This window comes from Branchiostoma lanceolatum, chromosome 6 (genome assembly GCF_035083965.1).
Source record: "Branchiostoma lanceolatum isolate klBraLanc5 chromosome 6, klBraLanc5.hap2, whole genome shotgun sequence".
Classification (NCBI taxonomy): Eukaryota; Metazoa; Chordata; class Leptocardii; order Amphioxiformes; family Branchiostomatidae; genus Branchiostoma; species Branchiostoma lanceolatum.
This window is the reverse complement of record NC_089727.1, coordinates 21,753,458-21,778,663: the sequence shown is the minus strand read 5'-3', so window position 1 is coordinate 21,778,663 and position 25,206 is coordinate 21,753,458. Positions and strand designations below refer to the sequence as shown.

General features: G+C 40.4%; 4 protein-coding genes across 4 annotated transcripts; 1 reads left to right on the top strand and 3 right to left on the bottom strand.

Annotated features, from left to right (window-relative positions):
• Positions 1 to 42: 42 nt before the first annotated feature.
• LOC136437045 (uncharacterized) lies at positions 43 to 2,903 on the bottom strand. The gene is made up of 5 exons (XM_066431491.1): positions 2,676 to 2,903; positions 2,404 to 2,463; positions 2,121 to 2,260; positions 1,319 to 1,535; positions 43 to 1,028 (listed from the first exon to the last, which is right to left on the bottom strand). Exons 1-5 carry the CDS (start codon positions 2,823 to 2,825, stop codon positions 801 to 803), a joined length of 795 nt encoding a protein of 264 aa, XP_066287588.1. The 5' UTR covers positions 2,826 to 2,903; the 3' UTR covers positions 43 to 800.
• A 2,434-nt stretch (positions 2,904 to 5,337) lies between these two features.
• On the top strand, positions 5,338 to 12,405 carry LOC136437047 (uncharacterized). Its single transcript, XM_066431493.1, has 7 exons — positions 5,338 to 5,517; positions 7,761 to 7,964; positions 8,244 to 8,303; positions 8,533 to 8,709; positions 9,118 to 9,228; positions 9,514 to 9,568; positions 9,848 to 12,405. Exons 2-7 carry the CDS (start codon positions 7,785 to 7,787, stop codon positions 9,919 to 9,921), a joined length of 657 nt encoding a protein of 218 aa, XP_066287590.1. The 5' UTR covers positions 5,338 to 5,517; positions 7,761 to 7,784; the 3' UTR covers positions 9,922 to 12,405.
• On the bottom strand, positions 11,833 to 20,225 carry LOC136437051 (small ubiquitin-related modifier 3-like). Its single transcript, XM_066431499.1, has 5 exons — positions 20,091 to 20,225; positions 16,230 to 16,277; positions 15,149 to 15,226; positions 14,148 to 14,219; positions 11,833 to 13,036 (listed from the first exon to the last, which is right to left on the bottom strand). Exons 1-5 carry the CDS (start codon positions 20,112 to 20,114, stop codon positions 12,974 to 12,976), a joined length of 285 nt encoding a protein of 94 aa, XP_066287596.1. The 5' UTR covers positions 20,115 to 20,225; the 3' UTR covers positions 11,833 to 12,973.
• A 2,176-nt stretch (positions 20,226 to 22,401) lies between these two features.
• Positions 22,402 to 23,139, bottom strand: LOC136437608 (uncharacterized). Its single transcript, XM_066432231.1, has one exon. The coding sequence runs from the start codon at positions 23,137 to 23,139 to the stop codon at positions 22,402 to 22,404; it is 738 nt and encodes a 245-aa protein (XP_066288328.1).
• Positions 23,140 to 25,206: the final 2,067 nt, after the last annotated feature.

The window sequence follows — 25,206 nt, the reverse complement described above, 5'->3', positions numbered from 1 at the left end:
ATGGTCCACTAAATTAAAACACTAAGTAGTTAATTACATTTGTAAGTTTGTTAAGATAGTACAGCAATGAAATTCAAGGGCAAAACCACGAGAAATTCGAATACAGTCCCAATCAAGTTACGTATAGAGGAATTAAGAGGCTGTGTTTTAAGAGACTTTCAAAAGACAAGATAAGGACCCCAACAGTTATACGTGACCTGTGTGACCTTTGACTCTCATGTCAAGTGACCGCTCTCAAGGCTGAAGAAAGATGGCGGATGCGTTCTGAAAGCTTTCACAAGTTGCCGTGCAGACGTATCAGTTTAATCATCGATGTTCAACAATTAGTGCACGTCCTACGATATAGAGTAAAGGTTAACAAAGCTCTTATTACTAGGTATTATATTTTGGTTGTGCACTTGTAGTCATAAACCACGATGAGAGGGGATACAAACTCACGTTTGGGACCGCATTCTTCGTCCTGTAGTAGCGACACCTAGCTGTATGCAGTGCGAAGTAGTACCAGTGTGTATGGCAGCTAGGCATGTGGCAGCTTGATCACCGAAACGTCGACTTGGTGATTACGTTGTTACTCTTAATCAGTGATTTGAAATTACCAACCTGATAAAACTATTCACGGTTATACATTGCAGTTGGGAGATGTTTTGCTCATTACTGATCATGACGTCGCTAATTTTGATCATTTTAGTCATAAAACTAATATAAAGAACCAATCAGGTTTGCATTATCTCAGTTAATATGTATATAATGATATGTATATAATAATATAATCATGTATCATATATAACGATTATCTGCGATCACATTGCGTCTGGATCCTGGCCCATAAACCGCACGGTTTTCTTCACTTCGTTGTCAGACATTTCACATGTTTCCAAATCGATCTCTTGCACATCCGGGATATAGTAGGCCGGAGGGTCGTCGGGATACGCGTAGGGGTTCTCATGCGCATGCTCGATCATTTCTTCCTGGGTGGTATCTTCTACCGGCTCCCGACGGCTGGGCAGGGGCGCCTCCACAGGCGGTGTCTGGAAATGCAAGAAGGTTTTTTTACTTTGCTTACAATGAAGATAATTTCAATGTTGCAAGAATTTTATGTTCCATTCTGTCCCTAATTTTAAAAACTCCCTTTTCTCCTGATAACCCACTTAATTGAATCCCAGCAACATTTATTGTATCTGACCCTTACCTCTTCCCTCATGACCTCAATGAAAAGCGGCCTGCGTGCCGATTTGAGCTTATAATGAATACACAAAGGTTCAAACAAACAAACAAACAAACATTATCATATGCTGCAATTAGTATGGTAAAAATTCACCTTTTGCCTTCTCCGTATTTTCATACTCTGGCAACAATCACAAATGGCCTTGCAGCTGAGGCATGTGACGTCACAGGTTGAACAAGTGACGTCACAAGTTGGGCAGGGGACGTTACAGCATGGACAGGTGACGTAATAGGTACAGCAGGTGATGAACAAAGCCACCGCCGCGACCAGCATGCCTAGCGCCAGGCATAGAGCGGCAAGATGGAGCGCCCTGGAGAGAGGTAAAGATGGGATCGAGATCTAAATCGCAACAGAAAAGTTCTATCTGTGCTGACGAAAAATGGGGGTGTAGGTTCGAATCCCACTTCTGACACCATTTTTAAAGATCTTGACTCAGAATCTCATAATGGATCATTTTAGACTAAGCACAGATTGGTAGATGCGTCTTCAAAGACATGTGTCCTTGTTAGTGTCAGTGTCAGTAGAAGGACATCTTTTTAAGGGGGGGGGGGAATACCAGTTAGCAACTAATTGGAACCAGGAGCTCAACTGTGAGGCAGTTGTGCCACATGGACATCAACTTACGGTCTTTAACATAGGGTAATTGATATCCATGTAGCTTAAAGTAATCATTACTGGTTGTCTTTTTTCTTCCTCAGTGCACATCAAACACTCTGGCAGCCAAACGGTTGACTTTTGACATTTCTTTACAGGATTTTTTTTAAAGCAAATAAAATGATTCAATGTTTCAAATCTAACTGAATCTGTCGCTGTTCTGAATCTCCCTGCAAGATTCAGATGAGCCTAAAATCATTTCAAAAGCAGTAACGTTTAATGACGTATTTAGATGACGTACTTTCTTTCCCCACACAAGTATGCGGGAAGTCTGTTGGTGACGTCACCAGAGCACGTGACCACAACTCCCATGATGCCTATCACCAGCGCTGCTATGGCAACGAGGCACGTCACGAAACTCAGCGCATGCGTCCAACGTCTCTACCGAAGGACATACAGAGAGAAATGCATTGATGTCATGGATGTCATTGGCAACGTGCACAGATTTTTTTTGTATGAAAAAAAAAAAAACACAAACTATGCAGGCCTCATATAGTTTTCTCATATGGTTGTACCCAACTCACCAGCCATTTGTGATAAGGTGTCTTTCCACTGCAAACCGCAAGGAGTCCTGTGGCAATCGCCTAAGAAACAACATGCAGTAACATTATGTTCGCAGTCACGTAATGCAACAACGTAATATTGCGTCCGCCATGTTAGAGAATTAAAAGCAAATGCATAATCATTTGATAAGAAATGGTTGAAAGCTTTAGAAACATGCATTTGTTTTCCCCACTGCATCAATAGACTGCTCTTAAAAGAGATATCTAAAAGAGAAAAAAAAAAAAAAACTTACCGTGCACCCGCTCCATACAGGTGCTAGGAGCCCGTGAAATTGCGACTTGTGCAGATATTCCGCGCATATGCCAAGCAGCACTGCGGCTAGACCCTGTAACAACAGCGCCGCTCCAAACCCGACCATCAGCCTGGTTGTGCGAGTTGCCATTCCTCTTAGAATCGCTAGGAGTCGTGCGTGTCCAACAACCGGCTGGCTACGGTGATACTAATCAATAGTAGAAGTAAACACGCTTTACTTCTTTTACAACTCAAAAGTATGCTTGAAAATGTCGTATATAACATTAGAAATCTTACATATACCATTTTGAATATAGATCAGGCATTGAATAGACCGAAAGATCGCTGTAGAAGTGCAAAGTTGTTTTGAGTCTAACCCACGTCATTGTAGGAAAGCTCGTATACAGTCCGTTGAGCAGGGTGGGGCATGTTTACCCTGCTGAAGCGTGGGAACACCGTGGCCTACAATTACTATAAACCAAAGGCACACCAACATTTCCACGCGTAATGTTGTGGATGTATCTACAGCTTTGGCTTTATCTCTGTCAAACTCATGGTTTGAAAGCTCGTTGTTGTCGATTTTCGTGGATTTTCAAGCATATAAAAGTGCATTTTCGTCAATTTCATGTCATAAAGCTCAGACTTTCTGGACGAACGGGGGGAGGATAGCAAATTTCTGTCACAGGACGGATTGGGACAGCCCTCAATGTACGTTAAAAAGTTGTTGATATTACCACGTGACAGTACATTCTCTATATACGATCATGTCCATTTGCATGGTTGTGTGCACGGTTCACAGATAGCCTTACGATGCGGTCAACATTGTCGTAGAACGTCGCACGATTTTAGATTTAGAATTAGAAGCTACCAATAGGCTGTGACAGGAACAATTGCAACCATTAACAATATTCAACTATAAGACAGGCTTTTACGTAACAGGGCCGGCAGCTGAATTTCGTATAATACGACACATGTTGATAGATTTATTAGGGCTCAAATGACTGTGCATCTCTACTATATTGTATCTGACCCTTACCTCTTCCCTCATGTCCACAATGAAAAGCGGCCTGCGTGCCGATTTGAGCTTATCATGAATAGACAAAGGTTCAAACAAACAAACATGCTCGACTGTTTCAGTAGAATGCCCACAGTTTGAGATCGTGCGATGATCGTACGACGTTTGTGGCCAATCGTGCCCTTACCTGTTGAATGTCTGCTTTAGAACTGTTTGACGTTTCCTCGAACCGCTAAGTAAACATGGAGTTTGTCGCATTCGGGGAAAGATCTAACTTTGCCGCGAGAGAAACGTGGTACATACCGGGGATGACTTCTTAGACCTTGAAACACCGGTGGCAGGTACTGTAAAATGTAAGATCTTCGCGGTGATTTTATTTCGCGGTAGGGAGAAAATAAAGTATTTGCAGTGGTTTTAAGGTCCCGGTTGAAACAAAGGATAGGCTGGCAGAAGACAGAAAAAAATCAAGGTGGTTTTGGGCTCGCTGTGAAGATGTCACCACGAAAAAAAACCCGCCGCGAATATTCCACGTTTTACAGTATACGGGTGCTCATTCGTCGAAAGACCAGTGAAGACCGGTTAGGCCTTGTTGGCCTTGACATGGTGAGGGTCATACCGGGGATATGCCAATGACATATAACCAGTGGCTACTTCAAAAACGAGTACAGAGGCTCAAGAAAATACTTGAAATGCCGTCGAACAATTTTAGCAAATAATGTAATTCTTTGTAATTACTAGTAATAACGACGGAGTGATTAAACTCTTTTAGCTTTCTTTCGCAAACCGCGGTGCTATCTTTCTGTACCGGTCACTATGTCCACTGTTAGGAGCAGTGGGTTGTTATTCACTGTGTCTAGGGTACGGTATTTGAAGGCTGAGTCCATCCCTCTCCTTCCATTGCCTTTTACCTCCCCTACCAAAGTCAGGTACCCATTTTTACACTAGTACTTGGGTTGAGTACAGACAGTTGCTTTTCCCAAGAGCACAGCACGGTGGCATGTCAGGGGATTCGGACCCAGGACCTCTTTGTTCTGGGTCAAACTCCTTAACCGTTACGCCGACAGAGAAGCTTCACGGATTTAGACAGCTGCATATCTGGAATGAGTCTCTAGGTGGCGTTTCTAATCATGCACAGCCTAAAAACAACAACGCATTGGCTACAGTGCCTCAGGGCACATCGTCTAACAGACTTTTGCACGGGTCACTTTTATTTGACTAAGAAACAAGCTATGGTTTTAGATTCGGGAAGCCTAAAGCTTCTGCGAATCGAGGCCTTCTCAAGAATATCTTGAACACCTGGAATATCTGAAGTGTGCAGACTTCAGGGATTATTCTATAGCTACATTTCTAGACCTTTGTTTTAAAGCGGTGGTCTATAAGGGCATCTGACGGAATTATGAAAGTTAATATTATTATATATATGGTCCATTTTGCTCATGAAGGTATCAATATTGATACACCCATATGTCCAAGTGGGCAATCAAGTGTATAAACGATGTGCATACTTGTATAAGAAACACGCTGTAGCTTATGATCGCCAGATCCTCTCACTCTGGAGCCATTGGGGGTGAAATTCCCCGCGGGCGAAATCTAACGACCTTTCACACTTCACAGCGGCGGATGGGAGAAACTAGTTTGACAACATATTGTCTATCTGTACATACAAACGGACGGAGTTATTGTATACTGCTAAAAGCACTACAAAACAGGTCACGTAAGAAACGCTTTTGTCTTGTCCTTACCTCCGTTCTAGGTTTTTATTCGGTTGCTCACTTGCCCACCCAGTGGATTAAGAGTTTAACAACCAGCAGACACTGTTTTTAAGCAGGTGAGTGTGTTTGCTTTTTGATATGAGCTCTGTTTATGTGTTTTTGGGGTGTATACCTAACGCACAACTACGTATGGAATATTTTGGTGGCGTTACAGAAACCGAGGATCACAAGATAACAGTCAGTGAAGCTATTGAATAGATCTGTCCAGTCGCTTGAGTAACTGTTACCTTGTAATGTCTCATTACCTGAATATATAACCTTCATCGAGGAACAAAAAGATTGAAAATCATTCTAGTACAGTTTTACCTCTAACTATGAGTTTTACGCCAACGTATTAACGTCTACCAACATAATATTGCCGAATTATCCGACAGGTTAACGTGATCCGCCGGAAAAAAAAAGAAATGTGACTAAAGAGATCTCTGATGCGACGTCCCCAAGTATAATGAACTCATGAATAATTTCATCTAAACTGAGTAAACCTGGGGATACTGCACTAGAGATCTCTCAAACTCCCCTTTTTCAAAGCAGCTGACAAATATATATGTTTCCCGCTGGATAAAATCTTATGGAGACGTTAAAGACGTAGAAGAAAACAATATCGAATGGTTTGAGAACATTAATTATTTTGGTGTTAATAGAATTACCAGACTGGAAAGAAATCCCTGCCTTAGGGCAGGAATGCCGATTAAAATTCAGGGTCGTCTTTTTGGTCACAAATGTAGTGAATGGGACAAAAATGATAAATAAAATGTAGACAAGAGAGTTACATTGTCTTACTCTCTTAAGAGTTAAGTCTTGAGTTGACATAAAAACGTCTGAAACTCTTAAGTGACCTCGACCTCCAAGTGCCCTGCGTCATGTGATACGTTATGACCTGAAGTGACTTGAACATCTAATTGAACAGAAGCTATTTTTTTGTGATTTGAAATTTTATCACCAATACATGGTAGAGACACACTCATGTCAAACACTTTGACTTGGTTTTTATACCGTCTCCAGAACGAAGGACAATAGCTCAATGCAAATTAAGCAAAGCAAATAACACAAGCATGAAATAAGAGCTCTGAAATGAGGAAAGGCTTTCAAGTCTATTGAGACTGATAGGGCAGTGTTGACAAAGCATTTTTCAATTATAAAAATATCTAAAAATGTATTATGTGACATATTTTGAGATCTGTGACTAAATCAATCACCTCTGTTTTGTCAAATTCCCGAAGGGAGTATCTTGATGCTTAGTGTCCTTAGGGCAATGCATGAAAAAGTGGCTTATTCTGATTTAATTACTAAATGTTTTTGTGGTTACTGAGTGTTCTCTTCATGATATTCCCACCCGAAGGCATAGCAAAGACTTTGTAATAGGTAAACACAGCTTGCCTCCTTAGCGTTAATCATAGGCAAGAGTATGGAAGTCGAACTATTTTAGTATTATCGGTGCTTGCATAGCTGTGTGGCCCAAGGGCTAGGGAAATGGAGATCTAGAAGGGGTGCCATCTTAGCTATACAACATAAGGTGTGGGGAGGACCATTGTATGTCCTTATAAAATGCTAGTAAATATGAAGTTAGTTAATAAGTAATGTCTTGAAGATGAAATAAAGTTAGATAGATAACTAGAAACGTAACATTAGCTAACAAATACACAATGTTTATCTTCAAATGGTCTAGCCTTAAACTACTCTCTTTATTCTTATTCACATTCATATCTATGATGATCAGCCCCTCCAGCTCTGTCCTGCCACTTGCTACATAATGTAATCCAACACCACAGGGTGTCTGCTACTTTTCCAGTAACCATGGTGACAGCTATGTCATTGATCTTATTTGTTTGGAGAAGAAGAAATGGATCAAAATAGCACCTTCCTTGATAGTAGAGATAAATAGTCAAGATGAAATAATGATATAATGCTCGCAAATCCAGTGGCTTTTCAAAATTTGTTCTCAACGCTAAATATTAGGCTCAGGTCCATGAAAAATAGTGGTGTAGTTTTTACTCTGTGTGCGTGCGTTTGTGCGTGCGTGCGTGCGTGTACAACGGAATATCTTAAGAACTTCTAGATGGATTGAGATGATATTTGGTATGTTGGTATGTGTTGTAAACTCGACGGCCAATGTCAATGTTGGGTCACCTGGTGGCCGACCGTGGTATTGCAGCAGAACTTCCGTTTTTGTATGTTTGGTCCTGGACATGCTATGGTCTTGATTTTCTTTTGGTGGATGCTAGCTTTTGATGTAAGGGAGGGGTGGTGTACATTCGGCCCCTTATAGCTTATTTGAAGTTTTTACTCTCTTTTCTACCAGGTACATTCAGGTTAATGTCGCTAGATGGCGCTGCTGCAGCAGAGGACCCTGGTGCCGCTCGGGCTGGCGCTCCTGGCGCTGGCCGGTCTCAGCATCATCTTCGGCATCACCGCCGAGGCCATCCAGGGCGGCGCCGCGAACAGACACAACTTCAGCTACAAGTCCTCCCCGCTCTACTACTCACCCATCTGGACAGGCATACTGGTGAGTTTTGCTACCTCCTTGAAAAATGAAGGTACTGCTGTGTGTGTGTGTGTGTGTGTGTCTCTCTGTGTGTTTCTGTGTGTTTGTATGTGTGTGTGTGTGTGTGTGTGTGTGCGTGTATGCGTGTGTGTATCTGTGTGTGCGCGCCTGTGTGTCCTTGTGCATGTATGTTGTGTTTGTCGTTTTATGTGTTTGTATGTGTGAGTGATGATGACAAAAAAGTTTTATATACCCCTCTGACGTGTGTATGTCTTCAAGTAACGCATGTCTTGTCTTCAGATCATCTTTGCAGGTCTGGTCTCCATGTCGAGCGGGAAGGACCGTTTTGCCATTTTTAAGGTGGGTTGTCTTAGACAAACATTGGTAAACTGTACTTATACGTGGAAGATAAGAAATGTACTTCACTCACACATCTGTAGTAAGTGAAATAAAAATAAAAGATGGCTGTCCCATACCGTAATGATTAACATGGCGACACCCACTGCTCAGAAGGCACAACAGAATAGGTTTTGCTTCGCAAACCTGTAAATATCGCTCAAAGTAACACCACCCTCCCCCTCCTCTCCAGCTGTCCGTGGCCCTGACCGTGTCCACGGTGGCGTACGTGGCCGCTCTGGCCGCCTTCCTGATCGCCGTGGTGGCGCTGGCCTTCATCCCGCACGAGTATCCCTACTACTGCCTCCGCGGCTTCCACGATCTGAGGACCAGTGGAGCCTACACGGACAAACTCTGCGCAGGAATGAAGGTAACTACTTTATCAAAGTTCAGTGAACTACGTTTGTTTCGGCAGGCAACAACGATGAATCAATCATGAACAAGGTTACATACCAGCGGGTCAAAAATTGACCTAGGCCTTCGTCTTTTCAACACACACCAAATATCATACAAAATGTGGCAACGCAAGCAGACAGACTGAGAGACACACAGACAGACCAAAAACTATATCTCCATTTTCAATGAGATAATAAAACATTAAGTTTCCTGCTAACATACAGTATATTATTCTGGCTTCTAATGGCTGCGCCACAGTGGCCTCGTCAAAAAAATACTACTACTAAGTGATCCCAGTCAATTGGAAGGTGAATAGATCATAGACCATTACGTAACGATGAGTACCTTATAAGATGTTACACGTTCTTGTACATGTATACAGGGAATGATGGGTCTGGCCCTGATACTGGCCGTGTTTGAGTTGATCATCCTCCTCGTCATCATGTACATCTCCTGCAAACTGCTGCGCGAAAAGGACCAATGGGCTGCTAAAGTAAGGATTCCTGTCCAATCAGATGTCAGCCTTAAGTCCACTGGCCAACGGATGCTAATTAGATAAGACAAACTGACCAATCAGCTGTCATTTAGAAAAAAAGGATTAATATTCATGGATCCAAATGTGTCGCTAGGGGTAAGGTCCACTGACCAATCAGTTAACAGGGTGAGGCAAACTGACCTATCAGCTACTAAGATAATGCTAATACTGACCAATCAGCAGTTAGTGTTTAATTGATTTAATTCAATCAATCTGAGGACTCCTCTGTTCTGCACTTTTCAGCAACGCACGACGAGGATGGCGCCTCAGCCTGACGGGATGGTGATCCTGACACAGTGTAAGTCTCCAGTCAGTAAGGCCACCTAGCAGTCATATCAAGAACTGCATCCGCAATTTAGATTCAATCTACATGGATTATACTGTAAATCTTGAACTTTCTAACATCATGTACAAACTCTACTTGTGAAGGTACAGGGTACGACGTCAGTAACCTCTTTCATTTTCATTTAAAAGAAATTTTCGTGAAAAAAATTAATAGACTAGCTCTAAATTAGAAAAAGAAACCCTTAATTTCTGTTAATCTAACTACAAATGTATGCTCTCTTTCCTATCACAGACCCAGACCTCAAGCCCACCAACAATGCAATCCAGAATGCTGGCTACAGCAACGGGGCATACAACGCCCCCTAGCATTGCCAAGATGAAATGCAAGAAAACAATTTGAATACAGGAAACAACAAAATGTTAGTTTAGAATCCATTGCATTGCATCCCATTCTATTCTAGCTACAGTCTGATCAATTATCTTAATAGACTAGTTTCGATGGTCTGGATGTAAAACAGGGATGGGTACTAGGCTACAAAAATAGGCACTGGTATTTACTTCATCATGATTAAATTATCTTGTCTGTATACGCATGTAATATAAGTTCAAGAAGCTAAGGGATGGTATCATATTGCTCATTGCTCTTTGATTATTATAAGACTATTATTTATTTCAACTTGACGGATGAGACACATTTTTGCTTGGTTAAAAAAAATAAGGTCAATGACCTGGACAAGGCGGCTGTGACCATGGTTACTGGTAAACATCCTGTGGTGTATGTAAACATATGTAGCAAGTGGCCGGACAGACCTTATCACCATATATATTATGATTGTGTTGGAGTAAGAAAGAAAGGAGCAGTAATTTGCTAGGATAGACCATGTGAAGGCTATCATTATGTATTTTGCTTGAATATCTTTTGATAATAATGTCTAAAATGGAAATCTACTAAGATATTAGCTATTTCAAAAATATCTAAGTGCACGAACAGCCCTCGTTATATGAGTGTAAAGACTTGTTTCACTCATCAAAGAATGGCTTTTCAAAAAAAAAAGATATCCCCTAAAGCCACTTTCAGTTATTGTTGGAAGCCGACATTGTGTATGTATCTCTTTCATACCTCTTTCAGTCATATGCCAATTTTCAGTTCTGAAGCCTTTCTTTTACAGCAGCTATAGTGGAGTAAGGTTTGATAGCGGAACTTCTGTAAATGCAAAAATGTTATCAGGGGTTTATGTTTGGGGCTTTCGCGGTGAACTCTAAAACACAAACTTAAAGCCACCACAAAAATTTCTGCCCACTTACTACTGTAGCGCTACTATTGTTTCAAACGAGAACTTAAGACCACCGCAAACACTCCATCTTCTCCCTGCTGCAAAATAAAAGCATGCAAACATAAATGCATTTACAGTACTGTAGTAAGGTCCAGGGTAGTCATCAGGGCCCTGAATATGGGGTGTGTACATCAGAACAAAGGTTTCAGAAAACAAAACTCTCCAACGAATATCAATCTTTTGATAACCACTACCTAAGCAGAGTTTCAATCTTCTTAGCCATGGAAAGATTAGTCTTCGAAAATGTTTAACAAACACACCACATATTTATAAACAAGATAACTGCTCTGAATTCATTGCCAAACCTCTTTCCACCATAGCAGCTATAAAAGAAATTGTGTTGCAAAATCAGAAATGAAAACTTGCATGTGACCTATAGAGCCATGTATTACTATACATGTCAAATCTTAGCCACCTACAATAACTAGATGTGTCAGGAAATATCTTTCTTGAACTGCGCCTGAAAACCTAGTTACACTTAGGGCACAGTCACGCCCAGTGCATATATTCAAGTCCGTATGAGTTGCAACATTTTTTGGCTAAGGTAAAGTTTGCAGGAAAGAGTTTGTTTTTAACTTTGACCTACCGTTGTGTAGCCTGGTTATCAAACTGAAAAACCATTTTCAGTCGCAAACTTCACGACAAAATATGAAATATGCAGCAAACTGACTTTATAAATACAAAGTCCTTTGAACATTTATTTTCCAATCATCACTGAATGTAATTTTGATTTAAAGTATCAAACAACATATTCCTCTCTGTTATGATATCTATTCTATTTCTATTCTCTATCATATGCTTATATTCGACTTGGTTATTTGACTTGGACATGTTAATCGGATTTTCTCAATTTTCAATGTTTCAAAGTGACTTGTCTTTCAGCTATCATTAAATTTACTCTGACATTCTCATTAAACATTTCAAGTACATTGGAGACACTTCCTTCACACCAAGAATGTGATATTTTATTAATAATCATTTTTGACAATCATCTTTGAAGTCTGAAAACATATTGTATCTAATAGAAGTAAAATTGTCCTATTTCAAAGTTAACCCAATAACTAACACTGATTTGCACAAAGTAACTTGTATAGCTGGTTATATATGTATTACTGATCTCATCTACTTAACCTTCTACTAGTTCATACAAAATCATACATCTGTAAGTTACTGATGCTGTACATTACTAGAGACACTAGATACATGTACAGGCCTGAATGTGTAGCACAATGAACGAAATTATGTGAACACGTAACAAAAGGCTCCACCCCAGAGGTATTGCCAAAAATGATTAGCAACCGTCATTTAACAATGATTCAACAAATGTTGAAACCATGCTTTGAGGAAAATGCATTTAGTTCAGAGTGCAACGCATTCAAAGGCGGGTGCATATATGACCATGTTTACTATTGCTTCTATATGTTTCTATACACTACATGTCAACAAACTATTTTCTCCATTCTACAACGGCGGTACGGGTAAAGAAAAAACAAACAGTTTCATAACATTCTTTCCTCTGCCTTAAAACAAAAAAAGTATTGGAATGATAAAAGCTCAACTTCATGTATGTTCCCCAACTGACTTATTAATGATACTTTCACTTGTATCTGCTTTAAAAGGGGGGTACATTTTTTCTCACCAAAGTACTAGTACATGTAAGTCGTTGTGCCCCTACTTAAGTCCTTTCACAGATTAATTTCTTATTTTTTGAAGATCCATATCAATTTTCTTCATACTTAAGGTCACAATGACAACAGCATAACCAAAATATCCGGCATCCACGGAAAGAAAAAAAAAACAGTCTCTAAGTTTACAAATTGTAGCAAGCCCTCCCTTTTGACAACTGAATAGTAAAATATAATACCATGGAAAATCTTTGAGTTCGCCCCTTTTCTGTTCTTTTGACTAGAACATCTAATATCAGACTTTTTAGACAGTTTCTGAGGCCAAAACCCTAATATCTCGATGGTAGCGTTTTGCATGACTTATTTGTCATCATTACGTAAAACATACTACGGGTTGTGCCACTTTCCCAGAGGGGTGCTGGAAAGATGGTTCAGAGAAGACTGCTGATGTACAATTGCTCAGCTCCTGCCCCCCGTTTGTTGATGGAACACGTCGATGGTATCTCCGTCATCCATGTCCAGCTGGAGTGGGAAAGTATAATAATAAACAACTGGTGCTGGTGTTTTGCCTTCAAATAGTATCATTGTAAATCTTAAAATTCAAAAATTTAAGTTTTTACAGTAACCCTGAGAGCTGTTGCAAGCTCAACATATCAGTGAATCAGGGCTCGAAATACAATTAAGCAACTTGCAATTTGCAAGCAATTTTCAAGATTTGCAAGTAAAAATAATATGAACATGCAATTTTGCAAGTTGAAAAAAACAGTGGATCGTGTGAGCACATACCCAGTTGTACAGTTGTGCTGCACAAAATAGTGACAAAGTGGCTGTTGCTAGTCTAAGAGGAGAAATTAGTCTCTGACTACTAAACAATAAAGGCTACATAAGTAAATCTGTACTTAGATGTTTATGTTTAGTCTTCTAATAATGCTTTCAAAGTTGCTATGTCAGGCTGAGTAGTTACATGTACATACCGACTGTAATATTGCAAGTTAATTTTTTCAAATTGCAAGTAAAATTTTTGCCAACTTGCAATTTTGCAAGTAACCTCAAAAAAGTATTTCAATCCCTGGTGAATACTGTAAATGCATTTATTTTATTTTCGTGGTGGGAGGGGAAAGGAGTTTTTTTGCAATGTTTTCAGTTTGCTGATGAAACCATAGTACCACCACAGAAGTTAATACTATGGAAATATTAATGCAAATTTCAGTGTCGTGATTTTGATTTTGAGAGGTCAACAAGGGAACAAAACCACAGATACATTTCATTACAGCATCTGTCTTTCCATGTGCTAATACTGTAAACATTGTTTTTCAGCCATGACATCAAAGACGACAACAAAAAATGTACTTTTGATTTCACAGTACTGCAAACTTTAAGTTAAATAGGTTTGCAGTATTGTATGATACTTATAATAGTTATATAAGGTCTCATTAATGAGTTTTTTCCTCCCATAGACTTCTATGTTACAATCCGTGTTTAACATGGGCGCGTTCGTAATGTAGCTAAAGCCTAATAAAAGGAAATTTGCCAATGTCTTTTTAGGGCACCCACTCTTTTAGGGTACCCTCTCCGAGTAATATAATGAATGAGACCATAAGATAGTTACTGTTATTCATGTTTTTTTGCTTACCACATTGGGTGTGTCGTCCTCGTTGATCGGATTCCCGTCAAATCTGAATCGCACGCCTTCTTTCCGAACTCCCTGTGAAAACAGAGATACACATGTTAATGGGGCATTGTGGAAAATAGTTACCTGCAAGAAAAAATAAGGTATTGTTTTGGAGTTGTCTATGTACGTGTGTCTGTCTGTCTAAATATTTGTAGTCAAGATTATTATGGAAACTTAATTGTTATAAGATTTGGTATTTGAGTAGTTCTTGGGACAAAGGTAAAGGTTGATTTAATCTAATGCACCCAGATATTTGTGTAAGGTTACATATGTAAAGTTAAGGTACAGTATTATTGTACTCTAGTATTATATGTACATCAAATTCTTGGTATTAAATTGTCAGAAAAAAACAATAAAACCTTTGTTGTACTACTTGTCCATTTGATTATAAATGAGATCTGTTAATATATCATTGCACTTACATTCGTAGCTACTATTATTAAACAGGGATGCCTCAGTATTCACACACATTTTATGAAATTTGAACAAATTTTATAAAGACAGTTAAACACAAATCACTGTGAAAAGACGTACAAATCTTTTGAAAAGCACACAAAGCACTACACAAAACATACAAATCGTATCGAAAACACACATGCAAACCAGCCAACTGCTGCTTTAGGAGACGGTATGTTTTTATTAACCCACAATATCGAGACTTTGATGCATTGAACAGGTGTAAACGGTCACAAAGACATATTCATAGCCTGTGACTGTGAGGTATTCATTCACCTCATTTCAGCGCATCGCATCATCTTCTCCCATCGCGGCAGCTCAACCTTCGCCATCTTGAACACCCCACTTTGTCACGTGAACCAGGCTGCCATTGGCTGGTATATTTTGCATAGTGCTTTGTTTGCTTTTCATAAGATTTGTACAATTCCACATAGTGCTTCGTGCATTTTTCATAAAATTCCTGTAAATGCATAGGTACCCCTGGACAAGAATGTGATGTTGCTTACCGCTCTCTCACAGTAGGCCGTGATGAGTTTTCTCAGGGGCGTGTGCCTCTTGATCTTGAACTGTACAACTGAACCATCCTGAAACAAACAAAGTGACAAAGTCAGATTACAGACAGTTTGGTTCATACCAAACATGTAAGTACCTTTTCATTTGATAGCTTTACGCAATGCTTGGAGCTATATATGTAAATAAGGCTTGGACAAGTCCATTTGCCAGATTGCCCCGGGGACAGCTGTCAGTTGACAAACTGGGGCAAATATTCCCCTGCTGCCAGGGCATGTCCCCAGGGGCCCTACAGTGTCAAAACACTAAGGGATAGCTAGAACTTGTATATACCCTTGTGGAAACAGGAGTTTCACTTGGAGGTTTACTAGGTGTGTATTGTCTGAAAGACCTTTCACCACCAGCAGCAGTAGACAACATGGAGGTTTGCATTTTCTCAGAGTCGAACATTTTCTCAAACTAGCTGAGTGCCACGAACCCAACACTTCAAGTCAATGGGTTGGGTTCATGGAACTCTAGTTTTTTGTACATTTGTCACTTTTAGCTTATACCTTACTTACTGTACATGTTTTGTTTGGGATTAGGACTCCAAGTACTATTCTTTTGGACATATTTCGACCAGAGTGACCCAACAAACACAGAGTACTGTGTTACAATGTAAAACTGAAATGCATCAGGACACTGATATCTGGAAGTTGATGTCCTTCAGGTAACCAGAAAACAAAACAACAGACTGATAGAAGTGTATTGACGCAACAAAAAGTTCACTGACTTTCATAAGGTCTACAACCACAAAGAACAAAACAAAAAATACAAAACGAATCTTAACAAGCCATCCATCTAGTATACTCATTAAAGCTATGTCATGTAACAACAATGAAGTAGAAGGTACTGTAAATGCACTTAAGTTCACATGGTTGTTATTTCGCGCTAATGCAAAAATGGAGTGTTTGCAGTGATTTTCAGTTTGCTGCTGCGCTATAGTCATATACTGCTACAGTATTGGACAAAAATGTTCGCGGTGGTTTGAAGTTGGAAACATTTTTGCATTTACTGTATGTCTAAGAGAAACCTCACCTGTCCGTGGACCTTCAGGTTGATGTGGTCTGTCTCTGGCTTCACCTCCTATGAAAAGCAACAAGAAAGTTGCATTATAAACATTGGTGTTCTTACGATACGCAGGGGTTACCGTTCTGATGTCTAACCTCTAAATGTGCATACTGATTAATTACAGTAGATTCCAATTATTTGCCGTTATTTGTGGCCGTCTTCGGCGGAGAATGTATTCTTTAAATTCTTTTCCCGTGAAAATTCTGCTAATGTAGCGTAGATGAATCATATTTTACGGCGCAATTTCACGTAAAATGTAGCGACGAAGGCTGGATGACGCCCGGGGCAGCCATCTTTGTTTACTCATGTTTACCGCGTGTTCTAAGCGCTGATTGGTTTGCGTCATGAAAACATGTGCTCTGATTGGTTGGCTGCAAGATTTCAGTCATCAACATATGGCGGGAGTTTTTCTTTGGCAGGAGTATCCCACGCTAGGGGTGGATATCGGTTCGACTGGACCGGTTTGGACCGGAAAAACATGCGGTAACCGGTTCAAAAAAACCGAATGTCGTGAACCGGTTTTTTGGACCCGGAAGTCAAAACAAAGTAACATGTAATGCAACAAATATTTTTTTTCCGAGTCTGAGAGTGCCGCCGCCCGCCCGGCAGCGCTCGTGAGTGCGACTGTGTGAGTCGCACATGGGACCAGTTTTTTTTAGAATGCAACTAGATTTAAAATCACGGTCGCACGGTGCGACAATCAAAAATTACGATCTGCGCCAGGATAATGGCTGCAGAACTTAGCGGTAAGCTGAAAATATTTAGGTATTCCAACGCTACCGTAGGTGAATTTTCTATCATGTTCCCACACCCGCGGTACAAAAACTATCCGTTCCTAGTGGCAAAGTTACCCATAGAAATAAAGGATATAAGTTTCTCTCTTTTATGATGTATTTGTTTGATTTGTAAAATGTTTCAAACGCCAGAAATTTGCCGATGAAAGTAAAGCGCTAGCCGTGCGCTCTGCGTTCAGGACCGCCCCCATGATGATTGTAGACCGCAGCAGAATGCAAGGCCTGTTTCCTGCGGTCATTTTTCACCTGTTCAAGTGATAATTTTTACGATCAAAAATCGATGAATCAATTCAAGTGGAGTTTTATCCCCAAAAAATATAAAATTTTCCCTTTGTCACCGATATCATTTCAAAACTCATGATCTGCCCGTCATTATGGTGCTAGTTACATTCTGCTGCGGTCTAGAATCTACTGCCGCGAATCACAAAGCTTTTTCCATGCGGTCGGCCTGTCATTGGATGGCGGCGCCGCGGTCCTGACGCGCGAAGTTTGAACTGTGCGTTTCAAAGGAACCGAACAAACAGATAATTTTTGATCCTATTGAGCAAGAATTTCAAGGATATTAAAGTATTTTGGATTATTTGTAGACAGAGGGTGGGGGTGAAAAAAATGCCTGTAAAAATGTTGAACTTGATGGCAGCAGAAAAGTTTCAAATTATGGAATGTGACTTTATTTGTTTTGGTCATGAAACCAATAGATACATTTGAGAGTTATCTATTTATTTATCATTCAAGGTTATGTGAATCATTACTTGCCTTGTTCCAAGTAAAAATGCCATTGTGTATTTTTCAACTTGTTGAACTTGAGGCACCGTGGCCCCCGGATTGGGGCCAGCCGGGGAACCTATGCCCAATTTTTCTAAAAATCCCTCATACTAGTATCATTTAGTATGCAGGAAGGTATTGAATAACTTGAATTGCCAATTGTTCTGCAGCATCAATGTAGGCTTTTATCTTTTATGATCTATTCAAATATTTTATTCCCGGTTGTTAATAGGAGTATTATTTGGTATGGCCAAGACTTTTGCTTGTTCTTCCAACTTTTTGTAGTGGCGCTCCTAGATTTTTGCTGGTGCTCCTAACTTTTTTGAGTTAGGAGCTCAGTGCTCCTAGGTCTAAAAGTTAGTCTGGAGTGATTTTTTGTTTAGTTGACTTTTTGAGATCTCTGATCAAAGATGTTTGTTGAAAATGAAAGTGTCTTGTATCTTCTATCTGCCTGTTAGTGCTCTGTGTCTCCTCTCTGTATTGACAAAGAAGGCATCAAAAATAAGGTTAACATTGAAATTGGGTTGATAAAATGTAAGATTATTAAGAGTAAGATATCATCTAGACAGGATCAGGTTTAGGTTCAGGTCCGGACCTGAACCTAAACCCCTGGACCTGAACCTGAACTCGAACCTGATCGAGCCGAACCGGTATCCACCCCTATCCCACGCAGTTCGGGCTTATCTGAACAAAATAGATCGCGTATTTATTCCAATATGGTGACGTTAAAATTGCGGGAAAGGTAGGATTGTACTTTGATTAAAATTTTGCAAAATAAAGTTGTGATATCGTTAGTCAATAGTGAGTGTGTTTGTGTGTCTTGCTCAAAATCCTATTCGCCCCCCCCCCCCCCCTCCTTCAGGGCGTCAATATCACTAGTTCGGGGAGCCGTATAGTTCGGGGAGTCGTATAATTTACGCTGACAATTGGGCTATACAGATATGCGGAATCTACTGTAACTTGTTTATTGATCAAACTGTGAATGCATGAGATCAAAGGTGAAGGCCGAACTCGTAAACAGTTGCAGTTTTTGTCCCGACCGAGCTTTATATATGTCCAGATACATGTGGCCTCCATGGGTCAGTTTGCAATGTCCACACACGTTTACTTATCATGTCTTAGCCTCTTAGTGGCCTTAACTCTTGACCTCGTATGTGTGAACCTCCTTAGTTATTTGGTAACTAAAAAATTTGCCAGGATTTAATTTCGCGTAGGGAGAAAATAGTCTCTGTGGCTGCTTTTAAATTTGCAGTTGAAACTGCCATGCCGAGAAAGGGAAAACTTTTGCAGTGGTTTTAAGTTGTTCATAGTAAAGAGGTCGCCACAAAAACCACAAATATACAACTACTGCGAACTTATGTACAGAAAAAACGGGCATTTTGTTGACAGTTTTAAAATTGCAATCGCTGTTTACTTATTCATGGAGGTTGCAAACTGTCGTTTTGCCAAGATTCAAACAAATTCTTTACTTTGTGCCTGTGTGCACACATTTGAAAACACGGAACGTAAGCCTAGCTTGTAATCCGCAGTTGGATTTCGGTGGAAATTATTCTGTAGACCCCCAAGGGTCCAAGAGGTTTTTGTGGTCCACCGAACTCGTCTACTACTGCACTAGTTTTCAGAGATGGCAGACTTCGCCCCCTCATACACATGCTTTGGCACCATTTGGCAGAAAATGGTGAGACTATATGCAGAAAAACACATACGAAGTCAACAAATTATATAGGCTCCCTCCCTGAGAGGTTGCCAAAAACGATACTCCATTTTCTCTTCGAGTAAAGTAACAAAACATACAAATTCTAATGTTACTAAGCAAAATGTTGAATCACAGCTAGCCTGGAACCCAGTCCTGTACCAGGGCCTACAAAGGCCAGCTCTTCGGCGCCAGGGGTACCGTACCCCCGATGAAATCTAGCCTGAGCCCCCCTGGAAGTCCATGGCTAGCAAGATTATTTTCTAGAAATTCCGGAGCCAGACTGTTGTCCGAATATAACGTACTTTGTACTCAACAAAACATTTAAGAGACCTAAGAGAACTGTTCTTCTTTTACAAAAACGTAGGGAGAACGTGTTGTATTTCTAAATGTGTACTGAGACCAGGAAAAAAACTCGCCGGCTTTCACAATCTGTCAAAATGGCGGCAAAAACAAAGCCCAAAACGTGCTTCCCTCCCCACATATTTTCCACGATTTTCCTCCCCAAACAGCAGTAAAATGACCCGAATCCTCTCAAAATACTAAACACAGATAATAAATATACGTTTCCCTTACCTTCTTTTCCTCTCCTTCGCTCATTTTGTCAAAATTTGTGGGAAAAAGGCGATCGGACGACTTGAAAAATGCAATCTCTCCAACTTCTGGCGCAAACGAGAACCACTTCCGCCCCGAGTCCGTGGTTCTGATTGGTCGATATCTCGCGGGCAAAGTCAGCGGACTTATGATTGGCCGATGGTATCATGTGATTAATTGGCGATACCAAATTTATAAAGAGGGCCGATACTAGTACATAAACAATAAAGTTAATTAAATTCATGGAATTTCTTCACAATAGTATGATCAATTGTACATATACGCATATATATAAAAGATTGTTATGTCTAATTTAAAACTTGTCACCATTAAATACTTAGACACCTGCTTTATATTTTTTTTAATGTTGACCCCCAGCTATTGAATCGGCATTTCCATATGGAAGGAACCACTTGCCAACCACACCATTTTCATTACAAAATGGGGGTAATTTTCATTTTTGGGATTGGATCATACCAGTATGGTTTTTATGAGTTTAAAATTCGTTTTCACGAGTCAACCGAAACTACTAGTATTTATCAAAATACATAACCTTTTTGTCTGAAAAACATCCACTTGAAACATGTGTAAAGTCAGCTTGTGCTAAACAGCGCCATATAGCAACTTCTGGTAATACTGCATCACTAATAATTGGTTTGCCACTGCACTTGGATTTTCAGTCCAGATACGGGCCCTAGATAGATTTCTGTTTTAGAAACTCTAAATAAATGTATATGATGATAAATGTATGCGATTATACCTACAACGCAAACATCTTGCTTGTGCTGTTTCGTGAAAAATACCAAAGATATCAGAGAAACACAATTTTTATGCTTTTCATGTGTACAATGTGTCACAAAATATGATCAATCTTAGCACCTCTGACTTTGAACTATTAGACTGAACTTACCACGACATACTAGTGAAGTTACATATATAATAAAGTACTGCTCGTCTATTGCATTGCTTCAATAGTCAAAACACATTGATCCTTATTTAAGAAATACAACGGCAACGTACGATGATTCTGAATAACAGAAACACACTTAGCCTAGCGACCCCATCAGACGATGAAGTGACGCGCATGATCAAAGCAGTGCTCTCCTTCACGGATGGAGGTAAAATGCTTCATTCGTTCGATTTGGAACAGAATGGGACTTACTTGCTAACAAGTTAACTTACGAAACATTCTTTCGTCATCAACTATAACAGACATATACAACAAGCTCAAAGTTATCATATATTCGAACGAATGTTATAACAAAACAAATCAAGGAGGTGAATGTCAGTTACAACGACATGGTCCATAACAGCAACAAAATCAGAATTAGACATATTTGATGCATTTTCTTCATGAATATATCATAGTGCCCTTTATTGTGATGGCTCTGAGTTTCTACGGCCAATAACGCGATATATATGTATTGTATAACCCATGTAACCTAGTGCGCAATGTAAACCTAAGTTTTGGCTTTGAGTTGTCAACGATTTTATATATAGTTTAGTCTCGTGCTTTTTTTACCACAGGCGCTTAGTTTTGTGCTGTTTTTGGTTAATTTTGTTTCTTCTATTTTTCTAGTTTGGCGTTTCATGTATCTGTTTGGCGTGCTTTGTGAACGTTTGTAATGAACTCTGTGAACGTTTGTAATGAAACCTGTTCCCAGGGCTAACCCTTTGTAATAGCATTTGGCTAGTTGGGTAGCCCTGGCTGTTCTTTGTTACAGTCGAATAAATCAAATCAAATCAAATCATACAATATTATACAAATCGCGGAGGTCATATGCAGCTGCTGTTAATGGTAGTTATTACTCATCTGAGGTTCTAATAGTCTGTTCCATTTGTTCAGCCAGTCGGAAATAGCTAATGGCCTTTCCCCAATCACCAAAGTCTCTCCAGGCGACGCCCAGATTGTTAAGTGAGCGGGCAATGTCAGGATGTGCAGTGTCCTCATCACAGACACTCCGCTTCATCTCTAGTGACTGTTCAAGGTAGCTGACCGCCTTTCTGTGGTCCCCAAGGTCACTACACGCGTTACCCAAGTTGTTAAGTGAGGTGCGATGCTGGGATGTGCCGTGTCCTCAGCATAGATACGTCGGTTTCTCGATATCTGCAGTAACCGTTTATAATAGCTGACCGCCTTTTTAGGTTTTCCAAGGTTCTTCCAGGCTTGACCCAAGTTGTTAAGTGAGTTGGCGATGTCAGGATGTGCGGTGTCCTCACCATAGATACGCCGCCTCGTCTGTAATGACTTGTCATAATAGCTGATCGCCTTTCTGTGATCCCCAAGGTCACTCTACGCGTTACCCAAACCGTGAAGTGAGGCGGCGATGCTGGGATGTACAGTGTCCTCATCATAGATACTTCGGTTCATCTGTAGTGACTGTTTATAATAGCTGACCGGCTTTCTAGGTTTTTCATGGTTCCTCCAGGCTCGACCCAAGTTGTTAAGTGAGGCAGCGATGTCAGGATGTGCGATGTCCTCACCATAGATACGCAGCATCATCTGTAGTGCCTGTTTATGATAGCTGAACGCCGTTCTGTGATCCCCAAGGTCGCTCCAGGCGGCACCCAAGTTGTTAAGTGAGGCAGCGATGTCAGGATGTGCGATGTCCTCACCATAGATACGCAGCATCATCTGTAGCGCCTGTTCATGATAGTTAATCGCCTTTCTGTGATCCCCAAGGTCGCCCCAGGCGGCACCCAAGGTGTTAAGTGAGTCGGCGATGACACAATGTGCAGTGTCCTCACCATAGATACTTCGCTTCATCTGAAGTGACTGTTCATAATAGCTGACAGCCTTTCTTAAATCACCAAGGTCCCGCCAGGCATTTCCCAAGTTGATTAGTGAGTTGGTGATGTCAGGATGTGCAGTGTCCTCACCATAGATACGCAGCATCATCGGTAGTGCCTGTTCATGATAGTTGACCGCCTTTCTGTGATGCCCAAGGTCACCCCAGGCGGCAGCCAAGTTGTTAAGTGAGTTGGCGATGTCAGGATGTGCAGTGTCCTTATCATAGATACGCCGCCTCATCTGTAGGGCATGTTCATGATAGTTGACTGCCTTTTTATGATCACCAAGGTTCGTCCAAGCATTACCCAACTGGTCAAGTGCGGCGGCAACATTACCATGTGAAGTTTTTCCCCTATGTTTAGACAAATGGTTTTGTAGTGTTTGTTCTGTGCATTTCTTAAAATTTTCGAAATCACACAGACTTTCGTATACCTCAGCTTGAAGTTCTGAAGAATTGTCAAATAATATTGGTGGCTCTGTTAAAGGCTGATGGCCGATTAGCTGTGAAATAAAGTTCTTTAATGGTCTTTCCGTGTTGAAGTATCTCATGAGCTGCTTTGGTCTAGAAAGGTGAAACACTTTCTTTGATTTTTCCCTAATGCCCGTATCGGTCGACATTGATGATAAGGCTGACATGTTTTCCACCTGACCACGATTGTTCATGTATGTCCTCAGCCTTAGTTCTGCTGAGATACTGACCAGCACCATCAAGTGATGTTCGTTCTCACTACAGACGACACCGTTGTTTTTCAGTTTCCGTATAGTATTCCAGATTGTTGTCGGTTGTATGTTATTAAGTAGCGCCCAGCAGGACACTGCAAGGGTCGAAAATCGATAGATTTCATTCTTTACATTCAACAGACTGGAAGTGAGAGCCTTGGTTTGAAAAGTAGATGCATTCTCCATCAGACTCAGTAAATTATTTCCCATCACAAAATGAAGTGCTTCATAATTTCCTCGCAATTGTTGAGTCCATAGAGACCTGTACTCATCTAACAAGCCCTGTTCTCCTGTAATGAATGCCACATTTCCCAGTATACTAGCAAGATGGTAGCCTTTCTTCAAATGGAACGTAATGTCGTCTTTTATATAATTAGAATGCTGGTCATATTGCTTGGTGTACGGATGAGTTCGCTTGTTCCAGTGTTGTTTCTACCCCTGCCCAATGGTGTCTTACATGCATGCGGCATGGCTCCATCGAACGAAAGACCGCGCGGTGTTACTGAGTCATAAAACCAGCTGTCCAGTGGGTTGTTTGAGTTGAAATTACCTCCATGCATTCATCTACAAGGCCAGTTATGAAGGTTTTTCGCTGATCACCAATGACCTGAAACAGAGATTTGATTTCTTCAGCTCTCTTCATCTCCATATCTTTCATCTTCGGGTCGTTGTCATCAATGCTATATGGATCTACCTCTTGCTCAATTCTATTGATCTCTTTTTCTACGTACTTTTTGTTTGTTTGCGCAGTATTATGTCATAGTCTTTATATATAGTCATGTTAACTGTCTCTGATCTTAACCTTTACTGTGATTTCAAGGATTGAGGTATTCAAAGTTTAGGACTTTTCAAGAATGATCTTTAATTTACGGTCACAGAAGGGGCCTCCTCAATGGATGGTGTGAAATAACATTTGTAACGTTACGTGTACACTGTACAGTTAAGTTTAGGTGTGTATGGCCGAGTCTTTGACATGATTTGACGATTCTCCGCGCGTTTTCGTCACATAAGCGGCGCGACGTTTCCATTTGAAACGGCCGATGTCATATTACTCGCTGCCTTGTTGTATAATTACTTTTGGGTGAAGACAAAAAAATCACTCAGAGGTTGCGGTTCCCGGTTCGATCGTGGACCGTAGTGCTAAATTGAACGTGAAATTATGACGCAAATCAAAGGTTTTCTGGATAGTTTTGGCTCCAGATTTTTCGGTTATCATTATAGCAATGTGTAATCTTTTCTATTTCCTGAAAAAAAAACGATCTTCGTAGCGTTTTTGTTTCGCCAGATTATAATACCCAAATTGTGAGTTCAATGTGTGTTTTCGCACCATATCGGGGATTGCGGAAAACGTACCCACAACATCATTTTTTTTTAAATTTTCCTCCATCACACGGAAAAAAATCAAGACTATCATTGTCGTGTCAGCCAGGATAGAAGTGTTTTCCGTGCAGTGGCCTTGGAAGATTGTCCCCCCAAATAGCATTTTTTGTGTAAAAATTGTTTTAAATGATGTTTTTTTTTACCAAAAATCGTTTCCATAGAAAACATTAACTGCATGAGCCTGTCAGTCAGTGGCAAGGCACCCCT